The sequence below is a fragment of the Rhipicephalus sanguineus genome, chromosome 11 (assembly GCF_013339695.2).
Source record: "Rhipicephalus sanguineus isolate Rsan-2018 chromosome 11, BIME_Rsan_1.4, whole genome shotgun sequence".
NCBI lineage: Eukaryota > Metazoa > Arthropoda > Arachnida > Ixodida > Ixodidae > Rhipicephalus > Rhipicephalus sanguineus.
Window position 1 is genome coordinate 140,316,710 of NC_051186.1, and position 21,784 is coordinate 140,338,493.

A 21,784-nucleotide genomic window follows, 5' to 3' on the forward strand; every position below is an offset into this window, starting at 1 on the left:
TATTCTCGACACTAGCAAATAAACAGAATACCAGATCAATAAAATTGCGCTTTATGAAATAACACTCTAAATACATCTATGTGGTTATCAGCAGACAAACGCCGTGATGTACAGCAGTACCTCAATGCCAAAGAGCCACACTGTCCCTAATGAATTCCCCTAAGAAAACTCCTACGCGAAAGCCAGGTCCTTTTCTTCTCGATCGACGGGTTGATCTCCCCCTTCTTCTCTGCAAGCGTTCTGCACCTCACCTGGTTTTGCGCTAGCTCCATGATCAGCGCACCGATTATGGAAGCAGCGTAAAGCGACGATGTCGTGATGGCGTCATCACATGACATCACGATATATGACACCATGATGACGTCACAAGTTTTGACGATCTATGACGTGATGATGACGCCATCACGATTATTTTTTGCATCAGTCGATTGACGCCGCCGACGGTCAATTTTCGTGTTTGCTAAAGCATCTGATGATTTCGCATTAATATTGCGTATTGAACGTTAACAACCTAGCCTTACATACCAAACTGTCCTCCACCATGTCACCTCCTTGCCATGCGCGAAACAGCTTCGCTTATCATCCACTTCACAGAGTGAAATGGCTCCTCAACTTTCTTTAAATGTTTATTGTGATAACAATTATATGGATGCTCTCCGCGGATTTTTGCTGTCGCCATTGCCGTAATTTTCTGTATAAAGAGCAAATTAATAACATCACCACGCGCATTCTAGCCGCGGGTAAAAGCTCGCGAGCGCTGTCAACGAACGCGGCTGAAGCGGAGATTAAGCTAGACGGCCGTCTGTCTCCGTCACACGGACAGCGCATGAGATAACATCTTCCCGTTTGCGGGCCTGCCGTCGATTGCTCATCAAACAGAGAGGAAACTTTCGTAAGGAGCATGGGAGCGGAAGGGGGGGGGGGTGAGGGAACAGCATCGTTCGAAGGGCACCGTCGCTCCCGCGCGCGCCATCTCGAGGCATCAGGAGACGGCTCGTAAACTTGCTGTGCTCTCAACGCTTACTTCGTGTTTAGAGAACTCAGAGCAAGAAAACGCTTCGGTTCCTGGAGCGGCCATATTCCCTTAAACCAGTGTTTTGTTGAGTTACGCGAGATCGAATCCAAAAGAGTTAGCTGCTAGCCTTACTTCGTTTAACAATACAATTTGTTGGTATCGCATTCATTGCTTCGCCCTTAAGCGAAACTGAGTTTTTTTTACCCGTCAGCTATTGAGCACCGAAAGCAAGGGGCGGACGTCTAACATGGGGTAGCCGCTTCACTGTGGGCCGTCAGCGACCAAGGAGGTTATACTAAAGAAGTTTTAGTATAACCTCCTTGTCAGTGACGGGCCCGCTACTGACAGCTGCGTATTTGCGGCTGTTCCGACTAGGATATATGCTTTTATATTAATGAGATGACATTTTTAAAAAGCAAGCAAAAAATTCGAATTGGAACCCTAGCACGTGAGCTTGAAAGGACAGGGCCTTTTAGGGGGCATTTACCGCAGAGTGATTAAACTCGGACATGCTGGTATAAGCTCTTCCGAATGAAGATCCATGGATAAAGTATATCTGAGGAAAAGTGTGAACGCGTTTCCACCGTTCGCGTGCTCTTCCATAAACGCGAAGCATGGAAAATTCGATATTTTTCCATATATATCCTGCTAGCGATCCCAGATTTCATTCCGTGATGTCCAGAAACAGAAGTAACAGACATTTTAGCAGCACACATGTAGTTATTACTGAACACTGCTTTCCTTACGTGCCGTGCGACGCTTGAAACGAGCTATCAGCAGCGTTTCTAGAACAGAGGACGTCCGCCAATGAATCGCCGTCGCACTTTCTCGCTACCGAGAGGCCTAGACGTCACGAGCCTCTGCGGAGAGCGCGTTTTGCTGTTGAGCCGACTTGCAGAACAGAAGCTGCGTCGGCACCGTGCATGGCATCGTGGCTTACTCGGGACGCACGCGCGAGCGCTATTTATACAGCGGAATAATTCTTGGTCCATGGTTGCGACTTTGGCAGCCCCAAGATCAAGCTGCACATGTTCTGACGCGCCAGCCGTGCGATTGCCGGTAATAGACGCCCCCAAACCCGAGACTTTGGCGCAGTTTGGCGCAATTTTCGTCGATATTATCAGGATGGCGCAGTAAATACAATTTGGCACAGTTGGCGCAGGAGTGGAATCACTGCATTTAAAATGGGCTCTCTTACAGGGCTCCTCGATAGGCCAAATAGAAGGTTCTAGTTAGACACTGTAAGTTGTTGCACGCCCAATAAAGAGCGTTGTATCACAAGAATTTTTGCAATTGCTTTTAAAGCGCTCCTCGCCAGGCCAAATACCAGATTCTAGTTAGACACTGTAAGTTGTTGCGTGCCCAATAAAAAGCGTTGTACCACAAGAATTGGTTCATTACGAGCCAAGATAACCAATATTTTGAAGTAGTGCAAAACCATGATGCGCGCAGGCAAGCTTGAAACCCTTGCCACTCAGCTCGTCTAGCCTTAGCAAGCCAAATTCCTTTTCTGCCATTTCCCGTATCAGAGTTGGAGGACCACATGATGCAGACACATCAGCACTTGAAGCGCATGTCATGTTACGTGCGCATGAAATTCGCGAGTACGCGAGCGTAGTTGTGTTGCTTCATCGCTCTGATGTGTGTGAGTGTTGTGTTGTCTCATTGTTCTCTGAGATGTACTGCCTGCTTCTGCAGTATGGAACCCTCAATGACCGCGCGTTTGGAAAGGCTGTCCGAAATCATGGATCCTTACTGTGACACCCCGCGTCGCACCATTAGAACTGCTATCAGGGTATAAGAATGGCAGACTGGGCTTGTTGGTTTAACATATGTGAAGTTTAAGGCACAAATAAGACACAGGCGAAGATAAGGAACACACACACGGAGCGCCACTTCCAAGAAAGATTTATTTCGAAAGAGCGTACACCATATTTATACACCAAGCGCTCCATCATCGTGCGTCAATGCGCAGTTGCATTCAAGTAGTGTAACTCTTTTGGCGATAATGAAATGGAGGCAACGCTGACGCATAGATCACCTGATTCGATTATCTTCTTAGCCTCAATAATTAGTCATACTGATTTATCGGGACTTTGGCTGACTACCGCACAGGCACTAAAGTCAGGAACGCAATGACAATCTCGGCAGTGTATCGCGAGGTGGCCCTCTCTGCCATTTCTGACATTATTATGCTGTCCTAGCCTGTCATTCAGGCATTGTTCAGTCTGGCCTATGTAACTTCTACCACACAAGGGGATCTCGTAGACCACACCCTTCTGACAGCTTACATACTTGTTCTTGTGGTGGTTCACAATGCAGGCCGGAGCTTTCTAGTCATCTTGCAGAGCCTCGAGAGTTTTAACGGGGCAGAGAAGACCACCTTTACATCAACATATTCGGCAATCTTTTTCAAATTATGGGATACGTGGTGTACATAAGGGATCACAGCAAGCTTAACATTGCTCTGGGGCAGCTCCTCACTTACGTGGCGGTTCCGCGACTTCAACATCTTCTCCGCCACAGACACCAGAATGTGTTGTCGGTAGCCTGCCTCCTCAAGACGGTCAACCTGCTTGAGGAAGCTGTCAGATGCTCTGGGTGGGCAGGATTTCTTAAAAGCATTCAGCAGGCACATGTTGGCGATGCTACGTTTGATAAGCTTAGAATTGGACGAGCTGAAAGGTAGCAGTGGTTTGTTTGCACGAGGCTCATATTGCCAACATGCATGATCAGTTGCTAAAAACAATCTCAGATCTAAAAATCTTATAGTCGAATCGACCGAAAGTTTGTGTGTCACTAATAAGGGATCTATGCGTCAGCGTTGCCTCCATTTCATTATCGCCAAAAGAGTTACGCTACTTGAATGTGACTGCGCATTGAGGCACGATGACGGCGTGCTTGGTGTATAAATATGCTCTTTCAAAATAAATCTTTGTTGGAAGTGGCGCTCCGTGTGTGTCTTCCTTATCTTCGCCCGTGTCTTATTCGCACCTTAAAGTTCAAATATGCTATCAGGGATGATGTACCCAACCCTGACAGCTCTGGCAGTCTTCAGCAAGACCAGTTGCTTGAAAGCAAAACTGAGATTGGAACCAGTAAGTAAAAGAAATGACCTATTTCAGACATTGTGTTTTATACATGGTTGGTATTTGGTTGCTGGTACAATCGCGTTGAATATCGCGTATTGTAACACCGGGTCCATTAGCGTCTACAGCGGAAGGTGTTTCTGGCGCTTTGTGATCAGAGTGCTTTGCGATGATAAAATTACCAATTTAAAGCTTTACGTGGGCAACAGACATGTTCATGTCTCTTATGAGGTTGACAGCAGGCTTATCATTGTGCAAAAACAAAGTTCTTGGCCACCACTGACATAGAGAGCGTTTCCCTCCCTTGGAATTAGAAACGTGAGATGCCCAACTGCTGATTTCTGCTTCTGTTCAATGCCGTCTCATCTCCAGCAAAAATAATGTCAGTGCCTATAGAAAGTTATTGCATCTCAATGTGAACAAACAACAACGCCGGCCCTGTATGCATTGAAACTTACTTAGGAAATCATTTGTTGCCTTTACGTGTAGGATTTCCAATTGCGTAGTTAAAACCGACTGCTTCAACAACAAAAACCGACCGCTTCAACAAAACTGCTTTCTAGGTTTTTTAGCAATACAGAATATTCTATAACTTGCCAAAAAATGTAAAGATTACTGTATAGTTCCCATTTTGCATGCGGACCGCTGGAAGATTAACATTATATTATCAGAGGACGTAATAGGATTACCAGAAGAGCTCAAGAATGATTCCAGGTACAGTGGAACCCCAATTATATGATTTTGAGGGGACCACCGTTATATATTTGTCACTTGTCCGATTAATCGGGTAACAATCACCGGGAGCATTCCAAGGGCTGACGTATCGGCCCCCAAAAACGCACAACGAAAGCGTGGACGATATACAGTAGGTCCTTTTAGTGCACCAGCGAACGCCGGTTGTGGACCAAGGATCGAGTAAAAGCCAAGAGTTGATAATACAAACAAAATATATTCTCAGTTAAGGCAGTAAAAGCATCACACAAACATGCACATGGCCGGTATCAATTACAACTCACAATGTAACTTAGATGGTGTTTAAACACACGGGAACCAAACAAACAGATCACGCACTACAAATGCAATTTCATGCATTCCACGCTAATCAACAACAGTTAAAGCCCTGAATATTCACCAGACGTATCCAGTCCACAATTCTTGGAACGAATCTTGAATGCTTCTCTTCCAGGAAACACTCATGCAAACTCCAGTGCTGATCATCGTTGTTCCCTTCCGTCGTCGGCCCCAAAAGTTTCTCTTCCGGGAAACACTCGTACAACTTTCACTGCTCACACGGCGTCATCACCCGATTCTTCCAGATCGAATGACCACACCACACCATAAAACACGTCTTCTTTGGCCGATGGAACCACACTCAACATAACTTCTTCACCATCTCCGGACCGACTACTACCGACTCCCCGTCACTGCACCTTTATATCTCCTCGCTCCTGGGTTCCAGAAGCTTCAGGTGTCTTCTTCAGCGTGCAGCACAGCCAAAGCTAGAAAAGGGGCTAGATTCTTCTCACCGATTCCACTCGCCGTGGCGTCTCTCGGCGTCGCATCATGTTTTCTTTCGTGATGTTTCCAGACTTTTCCAGGTGTTTGATCCGAGACTGCTGGCTGTCTGTGGCTGTTTCGAGTGGGGGAGGAGGCGTGCCGGCGCATGCGCGGCATCTTCTGATGTTGTGCAGGCTCTGTTACGGGTAACCGCCAGCACCGGGATTTCATGTCGTCATTTTAAATCGGCGACGCGCCCAATTAAGTGCTCGTTTGTGACACCTTGTAATGCACATGAAAATGTGCCATGTCCATGCTTGGCGCATGCCTTCACTGTGTGTTGTCTCCATGTCTAATACCTTCTTGACTAGCAGACCTTGAGAGAAAAAGAGTGATAGTAGGACTGACAGTTGGGCGAGTTGGTACAGGAAAGAAGGAAGAAACAAGCGGAAAGACAGGGACAGATTCATTATTATGAAAGTGACATGAGGACAAGACGAAAAGACTTTTCGTGCGTGTTCATTTTTTGTCACGTGTCATAAATGTTCTCTTGCGAAGTGCGACTGGTGATATCCCGCTGTTATTATGAAAGTTGCTTTGCACGGTGAAAATAGCTGCGTTGCATCCTTTTGCATGCTCAAGGCCTGTGACTGCGAGTGCCGCAAACAGAGGCAGGAGATCAGCTTGATGTCGATCAGGAAAAGTTTCCATGGATCAAAAAGTGAAAAGGTCTGAATCTCAAAGATGAGCATTCCGGCCAGCTGAAGCTACTCTGTGTGTTTAGAATAACGGAGAGCTGAGCTAGTTGGTAAGTATTCATTCTAAAAAGACAGGGCGTTTGTGGTGTCCTGACTTCTTTCTTGTGTCCGTGTTTGCACGCCCTGTCTTTTTAGAATGAATACTCTGTGTGAATAGAGCTTGTCTAGGTAATGACCCTTGGTATGCATACGATTGAGGCGTATCCAGAATTGATCTCAGAAGCCAGGAAAACTGGACCACAGAAGCGCATGAACTGCCAGGAGAATAAATTTTCCATCTAAGAAGGCATATGGTCTCACTCTCTACTTTCCTAATCGTCAACCTAGGGGAATGTAAGTTCTTATTTTGCGCTCACAAATATTTGGTCGGCATTCAGTTCAAGTAAAGAAGGTGATTTTTTCTCTCGGACAAATCAGAAAGTCATCGTATGATGCGGGGTTGGTGTCAAATTGCATCGTATAACCAAGAAAAGAAGTGTTAATTTTAAGGGCTCGTTTTTCTTTTGTTATACACAATATTAATGAACACTAAAAGTGTTCATTATTATTGTATAACCAATATTTTTAATTCATTATTTCTATGTGAATTTTGCCGGGACCAAACCGGTTCGTCATTAAATGTGGGCCATTGCAAAACTGGGGGACGTATAATCGAGGTTCCACAGTATTTATTCCTGCCATGCTCCATCCATAAGTCTATCAGGGCTTGTGGTAGCTTTCGATTAAACCGATAGATAACTTATCTTTCCTACTATTTCACAGATAGCTGTTGGTGTTCATAAGAAACTGTACATGGTGGTTACGCTTGCAAAATCAAAACCGAAACCACCTGCAAACACAGACTGCTTGGCCTAGTAACACATGTGCACAAGTTCTGCCCATCAAACTGGCTGTGTTGCCACAGAAAGTTGTCGCCAGGTAAAGTGGTACCATAAGCCAGTGCTGCATGAACATTGAGGTAGATGTGAGAGGATAAATGAGCCTAATCGAGTGGTGGAACATGGCAGAAAATTAAACAGTTTTGTTGTCAGGGCACGCACCTGCACAAATGGTGAGAACTGGCGAGAACACAAAGGCATGCGAAACGGAGGCATTTCTCACATCGAAGTAAAAAAAAAGCACTCATTCCTTTTGTGTCTTCTATTATTTCCTCAATTCATCTATTCAAGCAACGCATTACACATATTACACGTCACCTCGAATAATTCTCAAAGTGTCACGTGCTAACGTGAACGACTTCAGAGCACCGATGTCTACCTAGGGCCATTCCTTGTTGTACGTCACCCCCTCCGTCTTGGTTGACCTCTTTGCAAATCTTGGCAGACGTGATCATGTGCACCCAGAGTATGGAATGCGCTTTTCAGCTCAAAACGGTCAGACCTGGTGAGGGGCCCTTCAGTGTTATGCAGCTTTTGAATGACGTATGCTGCAGCAGTAAGCACACCAGCTATGTCCCTGGTGGCTACTAATCATCCTACAAAAATATTTCAATATCTTGTGTTGCAGATAGTTAAAAATGAGCTTTATCTGTTTACCTTGATTTTCACAAGACAAGCCTTTACACCCCAGCTTGTTTGGAGCAACATTTTCTCAAGCTCTACGGTAGGTATACCTGTAATTTTCCTTTGTTATAACAAGCAAAATGCATAAAGCTTGAAGTGCTACAAGCAGATTCTTTCTTTTCTTCCTCTACAATATATTTATCTGCTTCCGTTCTTCATCGTTAGTAACTGTACTCTAAAACACTAAACTTCAGTAACCTGCTAAAATGCTAATTGCAGTTCAATTTCAAAACTGATTGCAATATTTCAATCCTTAAAGAATATTTAAAGGGTGGAAATATGACTTAATAGGACTTTTTGGGGGCTTAGTTGGTGCATACTGACAAAACTTACCTAGTGCAAAACAAACACAGCACACAAGCAAGCCTGTGCTTGTATTGCACTAAGTAAGTTTTGTAAGTTTATGGGTGGGTTTCGGTGCCGCCATATCGGGCTGTTCACCTGGTTGTTTATATCTTTAACAACTAAATAACTTTCTGCCCACTTTATTATTTTCTCTCGAAGTAACAGTAATTATTATTTATTAGCTCCATAATTATTTGAGCCAAAAAAAAATTGATTGCACTTTTAAAACTAGCACAAAAACGCACATACATAGCTGTGCTTTTAAAGTGAATTTAGAAAAAAAATAAAGAAGACAGTGGTTCTAGGTACCGCATTCCCCCTTAAGCCTCTGAGGGTCTTGCTGTAGATGTACGGGGGTGTTTTTCGGCCCCACAAGGTCTTTGGAAGAGCGGTACACTTTCGTCCCTCCATTTGAAATTTCATGCCATAATGACATCCATAATCATAGGGAGGTGCTGCCATTACGAAGGACTTACAAGAAGTGTTTGAGATTTGATTATGCCACCTTCCAGTGGCATAGCTAGAAATTTCATTCAGGGGGGGGGGGCTCACATGTCAACATTTATATATATATATATATATATATATATATATATATATATATATATACTGGCATGTCCCAGCTTAATCGGGCCAAGATTTAAAAAAAACCAAGTGCTCAACCAAAGTATTAGCAAGACTTGTGTTTGGGCAAGTTGGTTCATACTTGATGCAGAAAAGACGAGCGCTATGGAATGGGGACATAGACAAGAGGCCCACAGGGGAGGCGCTCAACTTTCAACTGAGGTTTATTGAGCAGACATGAAAAATTTACACCAGCAACCAGCAAGGGCGATAACATTCATCAATCGTCCACTCGATAACAAAAGTGCCAAACCTCACCAAAAAAAACCACGTCATGGTCGCGCACCAACTCCGAATCAGCTTCCTACCGCTCAAAGGTGATAGAAAACGTCTAAGATTGAAGGCCATGAAACACTTGCATTAAAAATATACCTAGAAAGACGCATACCTAATCACCACCCCTTAAGGACAAATCCATTAGGAAGCAAGCGCCATCAAGACAAAACATCTTGACAGGTACTGATGCGGACAAAAGACAGAGACACAAGAAGGAACATAAATGGACAAACGAAGCGCAAACTAACAACAGTTTATTGGCGGGAAATGTGACCCATTTGCCAAATGCCAAAAAAAACACTCATTTCGTATTACGAAGCAAGCAGAGACAATCTAACAAACACTTGTAGTACCAGTGAGATATGCTATTTCTATGGCTGATAAAGAGATAGATGGCATGCTGATGCATTTGTTTTTGAGACATGAGATATTGTGAGCTTCCATGATTAGGCATGTGGTTTCCCTTTTGCTCTTTGCAATTACAGTGACACCTTGATAATCAGGTTTGTAACCACATTTTTCGCAATGAATGGCCAGCCACCCCCTGTTTTGTTTTTCAAAAACGTTGTACGCATGCTCGCGGAGGCGGTCGTTTATGCAGCGACCTGTTTGACCGATGTACACGTGGTTACATGTCAGCGGAATTCGATACACAACCCCTTCGATGCACTTTACATATCTAGTTTGATGTTTCTTTTTACATGATTTCTTTTCTTTGCAATTAGCAGGGATGCAACAGCCGAAATAGGCTTTGGAGCAATTTTTGGAGCAGCAAAACGTTGCTTTTAGAGCACAAAAATCCAAATTTGGAGCAGCTTACGGAAAAAGACCCTGAACTTTTTACCATGAAATCCCAAATTTGGAGCAGTATAACAAAGAAGGCTTATTTTTAGAAAGCAAAACAAAAATATATAAAAACCATTCAACATCAGCTAATTCGTGCACAGTGCACGTGAACACTGCTATTTCAATATAAGCAGTGTGTTGAGCCACCCCACAGTGCGAACAACGACTAAGTCCACATTAGCATTTGCAGGACCTGTCAAATAATTCGAATGGCACTGGAAATGCTTATGTGGACCTGCGAACCTGGCAACCTGGAAATTTGGGAGATTCGTAAAGCAGGAGCAAGTGGGGGTAGCGAAAAAAAGAAAACTGGCATACTTTTGTCTATTGTTTCTCAAGGCCGCAGTAACGCCATACACAGCAGCTCCAAATGATTGGCAATAATTTTGCAGGCGTCAGCAATCATACTAGTACTCGTAATTACACGGCACGTGCACGAATGAGTAATTAAGGAAGAAAATGTGCTGTGTCCCTGACAGCTATAGTACTAATAGCCCCTTCTAAATCTCAGCATGCTTTTCCGCAGGACACCAGTGTACTGCGGCAAAAGTGGCTTAAAAAGCGCTCTGCAGAACTACTGTCCTTTTCTATTGCGATAGCAACTATATGGAGATTCTTGACGAGTTTTTGCCGTCATCTCCCGTATAAAGTCCAAATTGATAACATATCCCTGGGCATAGTATGTTCTACCGCGGGTAAAAGCGCGCGAATGCGGGTGATGAACACGGCTGAAGCAGATATCAAACGAGCCAGCCCATCTCCGTCGTCGGAGTGCGTATGCGATAACACCACTCCGCTCGGGAAGCCTGCCATCAAAACATAGAGGAAACGCCCCGCCCGTCTTGAACGAGCATGAAAAGACGCGAGAGGGGGGCTGTCGCTCGAGTAGCAACTTTGAACTTTAATTCTAAGGCCGCGGTCGCAATCGCTGGCGTGCACGCTATCTCGGCAGCCGTCAGTGGGCGGCTCGTATATCCTGCTACGTGCTGCGCTCTCAATGCAAAGACACTTTGCAGAAAGAGCATCTTTCCCTGAAGCGGCCGTATTCTCTTACACCAACGTTTTGTAGAGTTACGCGAGATCGGATACAAAAGAGTTTGCTGCCAGCCTCACTTCGTATAACATTAGAATTTGTTACTATCGCATTCATTGCTTTGTCCTTGTGGTGAAACTGAGTTTTTTTTTTTCGCGAGGGGTTAGGGTTAGGGTCTGCGCGCCTGTATTGGATGACGATGCCCACACTGCAGATGACCAACATGGCCTCCATTTCTTGCTCAAATTTGCGCAACTGAGAAAATTTTAAGCTGGTGGGGCATTTTGGCGCAGCGTGGCGCAATTTTAACCAATTTCACAGTTTTGGCTCAGCATAGCGCAAAAATAAGGAATTGTATCAAATTGGCGCAGCTGTTGCATCCCTGAGTTAGTGTCCATCATTTTGCACACTGAAGCGAGTTTGGCTGGCGCAGAAAGCAAAAGGCAAACCACACGCCTAATCATGGAAGCTCACAATATCTCATGTCTCAAAGACAAATGCATCAGCATGCCATCTATCTCTTTATCAGCCAAAGAAATAGCATATCTCACTGGTACTACACGCGTTTGTTAGCTTGTCTCTGCTTCCTTCGTAATACGAAATGAGTGTTTTTTTGGCATATATAATGTCACATTTCCCGCCAATAAACTGTTGTTAGTTTGCGCTTCATTTGTCCATTTATGTTCCTTCTTGTGTGCCTGTCTTTTGTGCGCATCAGTACCCGTCAAGATGAATCACCAACAAGCCCAAGTCGAAACCCTCCTGAAGACAAAATTGGCCGTCAACGAACGAGCCTAATAATGTGGAAACAAACTACCCCACCACCAAGAAAGGCTTGCTGCCATTCGACAGTGCCCACTCTAAGCTTATCAAAAGGCAGACCGCCACATGTGTAAAAGTGGCCTTGGAAAAATCCTGTCAACATGAAACGAAAAAAGTGCTTGAAATCCAGGTTGAGTGTCTAAAAGCAGCTGAGTACCTATCGTCGTTGGACAACAGTGTGTGTAGGCAGAAGCTGAAGTGCACAACTGACAATAGTATTAATGAAAGACAGAAAATTCTAGCTGCTCCTTATATCCATCGCATTTCTCATAATTTGAAAAAAGTTATTTCGAAGTACCACGTCAGTGTTGTGTTTTCAGTGCCGTGCAAACTCTAAAAAATTTGCTCTCTCACTTCTAATGGGGGTTCCACGCAGTGTTCCTTAACGCTGCGATAAAGTGTACATAGGGCAAACGAGAAGAGTTTTCAATGAAAGGGCAAGAGAGCATAGTTTGTCAATCAAGAATAACACTGGTGGCCACCTTTCGGAGCATTGTAAAAGGTAATAATAATAATAATAATAATATCTGGGGTTTAACGTCCCAAAACCACGATATGATTATGAGAGACGCCGTAGTGGAGGGCTCCGGAAATTTCGACCACCTGGGGTTCTTTAACGTGCACCTAAATCTAAGTACACGGGCCTCAAACATTTTCGCCTCCATCGAAAATGCAGCCGCCGCGGCCGGGATTCGATCCCGCGACCTTCGGGTCAGCAGTCGAGCGCCATAACCACTAGACCACCGTGGCGGGGCAGCATTGTAAAAGGTGTGATTGCATTCCGCAGTTTGCACGCACTGCTTCCCTCAAGCATTCACATGACAGAACAAAAAGGAAAATCGTAGAACTGTACCATATCCACAAGTCCGGTGATAAGTGTATCAGTGTACCTTCTATCACACTCTGTGACACAGAAGTCGTCTTCCTAGAAGGTTATCTGTAAGCTTCTTTGGCGTAGCTGTTTTGTGCTGTTGTCTTTGTTTCTGGGGTTGAGCGGGTTTTTTTAATGCTTCGTCTTCCACTGTTTTCTGACGCAGCTCCCTGTTGTTTGAGCACTGTTAATGACCGAATGTGGTTTTCTTAGGGTTTTTGACGCGGCTCTTATGCGCTCAAGCTTTGTTTTTGGTTTCTTATGCTGTCGTCAAAACTGTTTCTTTTACTTACGCGACTCTTGGTTAAGTATTTATTGGAGTTCCGTTCAGCATATGTGCAGTCTCTCTAGTCCACTTTTTTTTTTTTTTTTTTTACTGAATGGTGGGGTAGTTTGTTTCCACATTGTTAGGCTGGTTCGTTGACGGCCTGTTTTGTGTTGATGGCGCTTGCTACCTTATGGGTTTGATGTTAAGGCTTGGTGATTGCGCATGCGTCTTTCTAGGTATATTTTTAATGCAAGTGTTTCATGGTCTTCAATCTTGGATGTTATCTATCACCTTTGAGCGGTAGGAAGCTGATTCGGCGTTGGTGTGCGGCCATGACGTGGTTTTTTTTTGGTGAGGTTCTGGCACTTTTGTTATCGGCTGGATGATTGACAAATGTTATCGCCCTTGCTGGATGATGGTGTAAATTTTTCATGTCTGCTCAACAAACCTCAGTTGAAATCTTGAGGGTTGAATCGCGCAAACGAGACAGGGACTAAAAGAAGAGACGACAATACACAGAGCGCAAACTACCAACAAAAGTTTATTTCCTGAGCACACAGTTTTTTATGCACCACTCTTGCGCCACCAGGTGAGCACAACAATCAACTTCTTAGAAACGCGAGCTCTTTACCAGATAAGTTAACAGACGGCGTGCTGACGCATTCGGGACCTAATCTAACAATGTTCTCAGCTTCGATAATTTCCCTCGTCAATTTATCTTTCTGCGATGCGACAATTGTACATGCGCTGAACACAGGTTGGCACCCACATGTCTTGCAGTGAATCGCAAGCCATCCGTCACGTCCATTTTTTACATTGTTGTTATGTTCTCTAAGTCTGTCATTAATACACCTTCCGGTTTGACCTACATATATCTTACCACACGAAATTGGAATCCGATACACAACGTTACTCCTGCAAGGAACATAGGTGACTTTGTGTTTCTTAGTGCATGCATTAGATTTCATATTGCTACTATTGCGGTGGCATAGGCTCAGGAGTTTGCGCGGGGCTGAAAAAACTACTTTTACTTTGGAACGTTCCGCCACTTTTTTCAAATTGTGTGAAATCTTGTGGAAGTACGGTATGACGGCAACTTTTTTCGCGTTAGTTTGTGAGGGCTCCTCAGTTGAGGGCATCTGGCGATGCTTTCTGAGCAAAGTTTCAGCTACAGAGTATTGCACACTTAATAGATAACCTGCTTCAGATAGCCGGTCGGACTGGTGCTCAAAACTAACCGCAACTTCATGCTCGCATGACTTTGATAAAGCATTATGAAAGCAAAGCTTTACAATTGATCTCTTTACTAATTTGGAGTGTGCCGAGTTGTATAGAAGGACCGGTTTACTACATCGAGGTTCATAGCGCCAACAGAAATGATCTGTGTTGAAGGTGAACATGATGTCAAGGAACTTGATCACATTGTTATCAGGCATTTCATGCGTGAGAGTTAGGGGCTTAAAGCTATCTTTAAAACAAGAAAGAATGTCTAACGCGTATGACTGGTTACCTACGGGGTCGTTGTCAAACAGGATGAGATAGTCGTCTACAAATCTGTGAACCATGATGATGTTGAGATTCCATAGACTTTCCGCCACCGCTTTGTCAATTTTAGCTAAAAAGATATCACTGAGAATGGGAGCAATGCATGATCCGATACAAATGCCTTCTTTTTGGATGAATGGCTTGCCTTCCCATGAAATGAAAGTGGTCTTCAGGTAAGAGGATAAAAGTTCTAAAAAACTGCGCACAGGTACACCGCACAAACCCTGAAAACGCGTACTGCCGTACAGGTCAATGCACTCTTCCACAGCAATTATTAGTTGGTCATGAGGAATGGAGTAATACAAGTCTTTAACATCTATCGAAAAGCCATACACAGCCCTATTAGCCAAGGGTACAATAGACTGCAAGACTTCCTCTGAATTTCTAACAATGAAGGGATCATTAATTACCAGTTCTTTCAGGTGGCCCTGTAAGAACATCAAATGCTTTTCTGCCATGTATCCCGCTTCAGAGGAAGTCTTGCAGAGGAAGTCTTGCAGTCTATTGTACCCTTGGCTAATAGGGCGGTGTATGGCTTTTCGATAGATGTTAAAGACTTGTATTACTCCATTCCTCATGACCAACTAATAATTGCTGTGGAAGAGTGCATTGACCTGTACGGCAGTACGCGTTTTCAGGGTTTGTGCGGCGTACCAGTGCGCAGTTTTTTAGAACTTTTATCCTCTTACCTGAAGACCACTTTCATTTCATGGGAAGGCAAGCCATTCATCCAAAAAGAAGGCATTTGTATCGGATCATGCATTGCTCCCATTCTCAGTGATATCTTTTTAGCTAAAATTGACAAAGCGGTGGCGGAAAGTCTACGGAATCTCAACATCATCATGGTTCACAGATTTGTAGACGACTATCTCATCCTGTTTGACAACGACCCCGTAGGTAACCAGTCATGCGCGTTAGACATTCTTTCTTGTTTTAAAGATAGCTTTAAGCCCCTAACTCTCACGCATGAAATGCCTGATAACAATGTGATCAAGTTCCTTGACATCATGTTCACCTTCCACACAGATCATTTCTGTTGGCGCTATGAACCTCGATGTAGTAAACCGGTCCTTCTATACAACTCGGCGCACTCCAAATTAGTAAAGAGATCAATTGTAAAGCTTTGCTTTCATAATGCTTTATCAAAGTCATGCGAGCATGAAGTTGCGGTTAGTTTTGAGCACCAGTCCGACCGGCTATCTGAAGCAGGTTATCTATTAAGTGTGCAATACTCTGTAGCTGAAACTTTGCTCAGAAAGCATCGCCAGATGCCCTCAACTGAGGAGCCTTCAAAAACTAACGCGAAAAAAGTTGCCGTCATACCGTACTTCCACAAGATTTCACACAATTTGAAAAAAGTGGCGGAACGTTCCAAAGTAAAAGTAGTTTTTTCAGCCCCGCGCAAACTCCTGAGCCTATGCCACCGCAATAGTAGCAATATGAAATCTAATGCATGCACTAAGAAACACAAAGTCACCTATGTTCCTTGCAAGAGTAATGTTGTGTATCGGATTCCAATTTCGTGTGGTAAGATATATATAGGTCAAACCGGAAGGTGTATTAATGACAGACTTAGAGAACATAACAACAATGTAAAAAATGGACGTGACGGATGGCTTGCGATTCACTGCAAGACACGTGGGTGCCAACCTGTGTTCAGCGCATGTACAATTGTCGCATCGCAGAAAGATAAATTGACGAGGGAAATTATCGAAGCTGAGAACAATGTTAGATTAGGTCCCGAATGCGTCAGCACGCCGTCTGTTAACTTATCTGGTAAAGAGCTCGCGTTTCTAAGAAGTTGATTGTTGTGCTCACCTGGTGGCGCAAGAGTGGTGCATAAAAAACTGTGTGCTCAGGAAATAAACCTTTGTTGGTAGTTTGCGCTCTGTGTGTTGTCGTCTCTTCTTTTAGTCCCTGTCTCGTTTGCGCGATTCAACCCTCAAGATCATGAACCAACAAGCCCAACTGACAGCAATTCTCAGTTGAAAGTTGAACGCCTGTCCTGTGTGCCTCTTGTCTATGTCCTCGGAGTTTCATAGCGCTCGTCTGTTCCACATCTACCAAAGTAGTTCTACCTGCTCTATATTAGTGATAGACATGTGTACATACAACCTTTATTTTTTTTACGACTAAGCACTAATTACATAATTCATGTTATTTGCCAACTTTGTTATTCGTGTTCGAATCAGAAAAATATTTACTTTTATGTTGTAGGTCACCTCAAACAAACCTCAGAATCAAGCATTTATTTTGTGCTGAAATCTGCCTGGTTGTTTTTTTACAATAAAAAACAAAAACGTGCAAAACACGCCAAATGTGAAATAGACACATGCTCACGCACCGATAGTTGAGTGCTTCCAAGATTTTTTTGATACACAGCAGAGTTCGTTCGCTGTACAGGGCTTCACACTGTTAATTGGACGCGCATCAAAACACGCCGCTGACAGATCCATCAAAAAGCATGAGGCCCTGTACAATGCGACGATGAACAACTGCAGTCGTGCATTAATCAAAGAATGCTTGAAAGCGCTCGAACATTGGCGCATGAGTGCGCGTCTTTTCCATACTTGGCGTGTTTCACACGCGTTTCTTTTTTCTTACAAGCTCAGAAAAAAGAAACAGGCGGTCTTCAGCACAAAATAAATGCTTTATTCAGTAGTTATATCGCTCATTAAAGCTAATTAAGTAATTAGTCCTGAGTAATAAAAAAATACAGGTTGCATGTATACATACAACCAGCACTAATACATAGCAGGTAGAACTCACCTAGAGCGCATGGATTTTTAAAAAATCTTGGTTCTAGTTAGCTGGGACACCTAGCATATACGAATGATGAGAAGTATCACAGTTTGTGTGTGCACGTGCATCCGTGCGCGCGCACACATAAACACACACACACACACATAATAATATCTGGGGTTTAACGTCCCAAAACCACGATATGATTATGAGAGACGCCGTAGTGGAGGGCTCCGGAAATTTAGACCACCTGGGGTTCTTTAACGTGCACCTAAATCTACACACACACACACACACACACACACACACACACACACACACACGCACGCACGCACGCACGCGCGCACGCACACACACACACACACACACACACACACACACACACACACACACACACACACACACATAAATGAAGGAAAGAAGGTGACTTTTAAGGGCTCGTTTTTCTTTGTTAGACACAATAATAATGGGAAATAACAGACAATAATACAAAGGAGAGTATAGGGGGTGTTATTTCTAGTAATGAGGATATAAATGTGAAGAAAAGATAACTTGTCGCCGGCAGGGACCAAACCTGCAACATTAGAATAACGCGTCCAATGCTCTACCACTGAGCTACGGCGGCAGTCATCCTCTCGTCCACTTTATGGGTTATATATGTACATTTAAACCTAGGAGTGTTAGTCAGAGTCGATCGCAGCCATGGCGGCGAGTGTGGAACACTCTTTTTTATGCCTGTTGGCGTCACGTAGCACGTGACGGGCAGCTTTAACTGCGGTTATGCTTAACTGTGGTTACAGGATTAACCGCAGTTAACGCGAACGCGGGTTTATCATTGCTACACGAGCTCAGTTAGCTCATTTGAGCAAGCCGATGAAACCACGTGCTGCTCGTATGGTCAGCAAAAAGTTTGGGCACACCCTCGGCAAGTTTCGTGGTACGATACACTTCCGCTAACCCCCACGACAGTGTATTGAACATTCCACTTTCGACTACATATTCAGCGTTTGCAGCTCTGTAAGGCAGCTAGACACGAACAATGCAAAAAGCACTTCCCCTCAAGAAACCTGTAGCGATAATACTGTACCCTCTCGCAAACACGCCCTGGACGGAATAATCTTTGTTGTTGGCCTTTCCATGGCGAGCCTCGTTTTGCCAAGCAAAACTCGTTTTCAACGAGTTTTGCTTGGCTATTGTTCGTCAACTGGAGACGCGTTCCGTGAAAATCCTCTGCGAAGCTGCCGAATAACGTGCGCCGGTTCACGGCTGGTGCACTCACAGCTCCGCCATCTTGTCAGCTCCTCGGTTTGTGAGGGTAAACTGTGCTTGCCTAGCTCGGTTTGCGATAACTGCGGTTAGGAGACTAACTGCGGTTACGTCTTCCGTGTAGCTACCACTAACCGCGGTTAACCGTAACCGTAGTTAGCTTAACCGCGGTTAGGGCTGTTCGTGTGACAGGGGTATAAGTCTCACAGAATGAGAACCTTGCTATGAATGAAGGAAAGAAGGTGACTTTTAACCCCTCTCCCCTCCCCCTTTCCCCTGCCCCTCCACCTCTCCACATCACCTCTACCCTTTCCCTTTCCGCTCCCCCTCTCCATTCCCCTTTCCCCTCTCCCCTTTCCCCCTCACCACTCCACCTCTGAAACGCGGGCTCTACATGCCGAAACACTGCTTCGCATCGCCTCATGGTCCCCTTTAGCGCACGAAATCATTTAACTCTGAATATAAGTATAGCTATATGGAAAACTTCTAAAGTGCTGTAGAGTGTTGAGTGTGGTTTTAAGTATACATTTAGCAGCTTCCTGCAATTTTCCAAACCGCGTGTTCGGGCTGGCTGGCGTCCCCGCCGGTCGTGTTGGTCACCGCCGGTCTTCGCCTACTGCTGCACCGGGACTACCAGTCCGCAACAAAGCACTCATGTTCCCGACGTATTGCCAGATGGCGTCCATATCTCACGCAGCGCCCCTTCTATCATCTTTAGGCGACATTTGCAGCAAAGCACGCAGATACGCGGCCTTAAGGCCTCGTTTTTTTTTTGTTAGACACAATATTATTGGAAATCTGATTGTTGATCCATTTCTGTAATGACCCTTCCAGGGTTAACAGTATTAGTAAACAAACAAACAAACAAACAAACGAAAGCAGTTGCAGCCTTGACGAAGATAAGTCCGCCTGTCAAAACATCGGCTCCAGCACACCTCCTGTTTATGAATTATTGTACATTTTGCAGCTCAGAGCGCCGCTGAGACTAAAATACTGCGCCTGATTTTTTTTTTTGCAATTTCATCCGACTTTACACATTTTGAGTATTCAAAGTCCGCAATAAACTAATATGACCATTTTGAAAAGTTTACTTACAAAAAAATACGATCCACAAAGGATTGACGACTGGTGTCCAATGAGTCTGACTGCACTTCAGAAGTAGTCCCAATAGAAGCAATTGCTGCTTGACTCATTTGCATCACAGAAGGCAGTGTGCACCGCAACAGTGCACTCTATGTGAGCAAGGCAGTACGCCAGTGAGAGAAACCAAACGAGTGAGACAATTCTGGTAACCCTTCATCCTATTGCAGCTGAGAAGCAATCAATTTTTGTGATCCGTAAGAAACAAAATGCAGAAGCACAGTAGCCTCGTTTGTACATGGTGGCATCACTTGTAAGTATAGCAGCATCTGTCTGTTAACAGCTGAAAACACAACCTTGTAAACAAAAAACAAGAATAAGGAGCTTTTATTTTGAGAGACATGAATTCATCCGATTTCCGGAACATTTCTGTGCTTAGAGATGTCGTTTTTGTAAGCACAACAAATGGAAGCCATCCCCAAGACGAAAGCAGACTAGCCGCAATGAGCCAGTCCAGATGTGTTAGCCATTGCCGTTGTGCCACCCTAAAAGCCTTTGAATGGGAAACAAAGGTCAGCAATGCAAGGAAAAATTCCTCGTGTCCCCACAGGACGGCAGTGATCGTTCGGCAAAAAAAAAGTTGAGAAATTGGTGCATTTTTGAAGCACAGAAAGTGTCGTGAACGCACCATGTCGACCATATGGAAATTGATCGCTATATATTCATGTCCTTGACCATCAAAGTGTGAAGATACATTCCTCCCTGAGAAATAAAGCTTCATTCAATAGTCACCAGCAGGGGTACCTGTGGTATTATGCAAAATTAAAATGTAAAACAGGAAGTCACAACATCATTTATTATTCTCACAAAATAAATAATTGAAACTCCAGAGCACTAGATTACTCACCAATATAGTAGATAGAGCCATTGCTGCAGCCCAGAAGCAAGATGCATGAGCCTGTTGTGTCAAAGCTTGTGATTGGCACCACGTCCTGGATCTGAGAGTGGAGACAAACTAGAATGTCTGCTATCTGCACTTCATCCATATTGCCCTCCTCTAGTTTCTCAACAATAATAATAATTGTTGGGATTTGACGCCCCAAAACCATAATATGATTATGACGTACGCTGTAGTGAAAGGCTCTGGAAATTTCAACCACCTGGGGTCCTTTAACGTTCACCTATATCAAAGTACATTGGCCTCAAGCACATTCGCCTCCATCACAAATGTGTCTGCCGCGGCGGGGATTCCATCCCGTGACCTTGGGGTTGGTAGTCGAGCAGCGTGACCACCGTGGCGCGTTAGTTTCTGAATGCTTCACTTACCATCCTTCATTTCACTGCTTGCACCAGTGAGTCTTGACCATAGGTCGGCAAAGAAAGTGTAGCCCGCTCGAGAAATATATTTTCTACTTAGGGCTCACTCGGACTCAAAATCATCAAAATTTTCCTCAATCGGACACACTTCAAGCTCAGACACACTAAAATTTTTCTCAATTGGACTCAAGCTCACAAAAACATTAGTAACACGGACTCACTCAAACTCACACTCATGGCTAGATCTGAGGCTGAGTAAGTCGATTTATGAGAGCGTTAGCATATAATTAGCCTTTTCAATCACGATGTCAATGGTCTTTAAAGCCAATATCTTGTGTAATCGGGGCTCTACGATACGCCTTTTGATCTTGTACCTTCAAATATGTGTTATCGGTGGTTGCAATCCAATAAGGACATTTTTATTGAAATACATGACTCACACAAGATATTTTTACCAAGAACTTCCCGTGTGAGATATTGTGGGGGAAGTCAAGGCACCACCCCCTTCCTGTAAGTCACGCCTCTGATCAATAAACATTGAACTGTCGTATGCACACTATTGCGCTGAAATATGTGTGGGTAGACATAGGTATAGACGTGAGCCGACATAAGACTGATAGTAACGCTGAAAATGAGTAGATAGGACCATAGGTCATCAAAAAAGTGAAGCCCACTTAGACTCCCTCAAGAAATATATCTTGCGCCTAAAGCTCACTTGGACGCACTCACGAAAATTTTCTTCCATGGGACTCGCTCGGACTCGGACACACCAAAATATTACTCAACTGGACTCACCTACTCATGGTTTGATCCGAGTCTGAGCGAGTT

At 44.2% G+C, this 21,784-nt stretch overlaps 1 protein-coding gene across 5 annotated transcripts in view; it reads right to left on the minus strand.

Annotated features, from left to right (window-relative positions):
- The window catches only part of LOC119374811 (SH3KBP1-binding protein 1), a 739,328-nt gene that overhangs the window by 317,562 nt on the left and 399,982 nt on the right, over nt 1-21,784 (minus strand). For all 5 annotated transcript variants that reach the window (XM_049411036.1, XM_037645000.2, XM_049411037.1 and 2 more), the window contains one exon: nt 20,547-20,637. In XM_049411036.1, the coding sequence (XP_049266993.1) occupies nt 20,547-20,637 (91 nt within the window). The remainder of the gene's footprint in view (nt 1-20,546; nt 20,638-21,784) is intronic.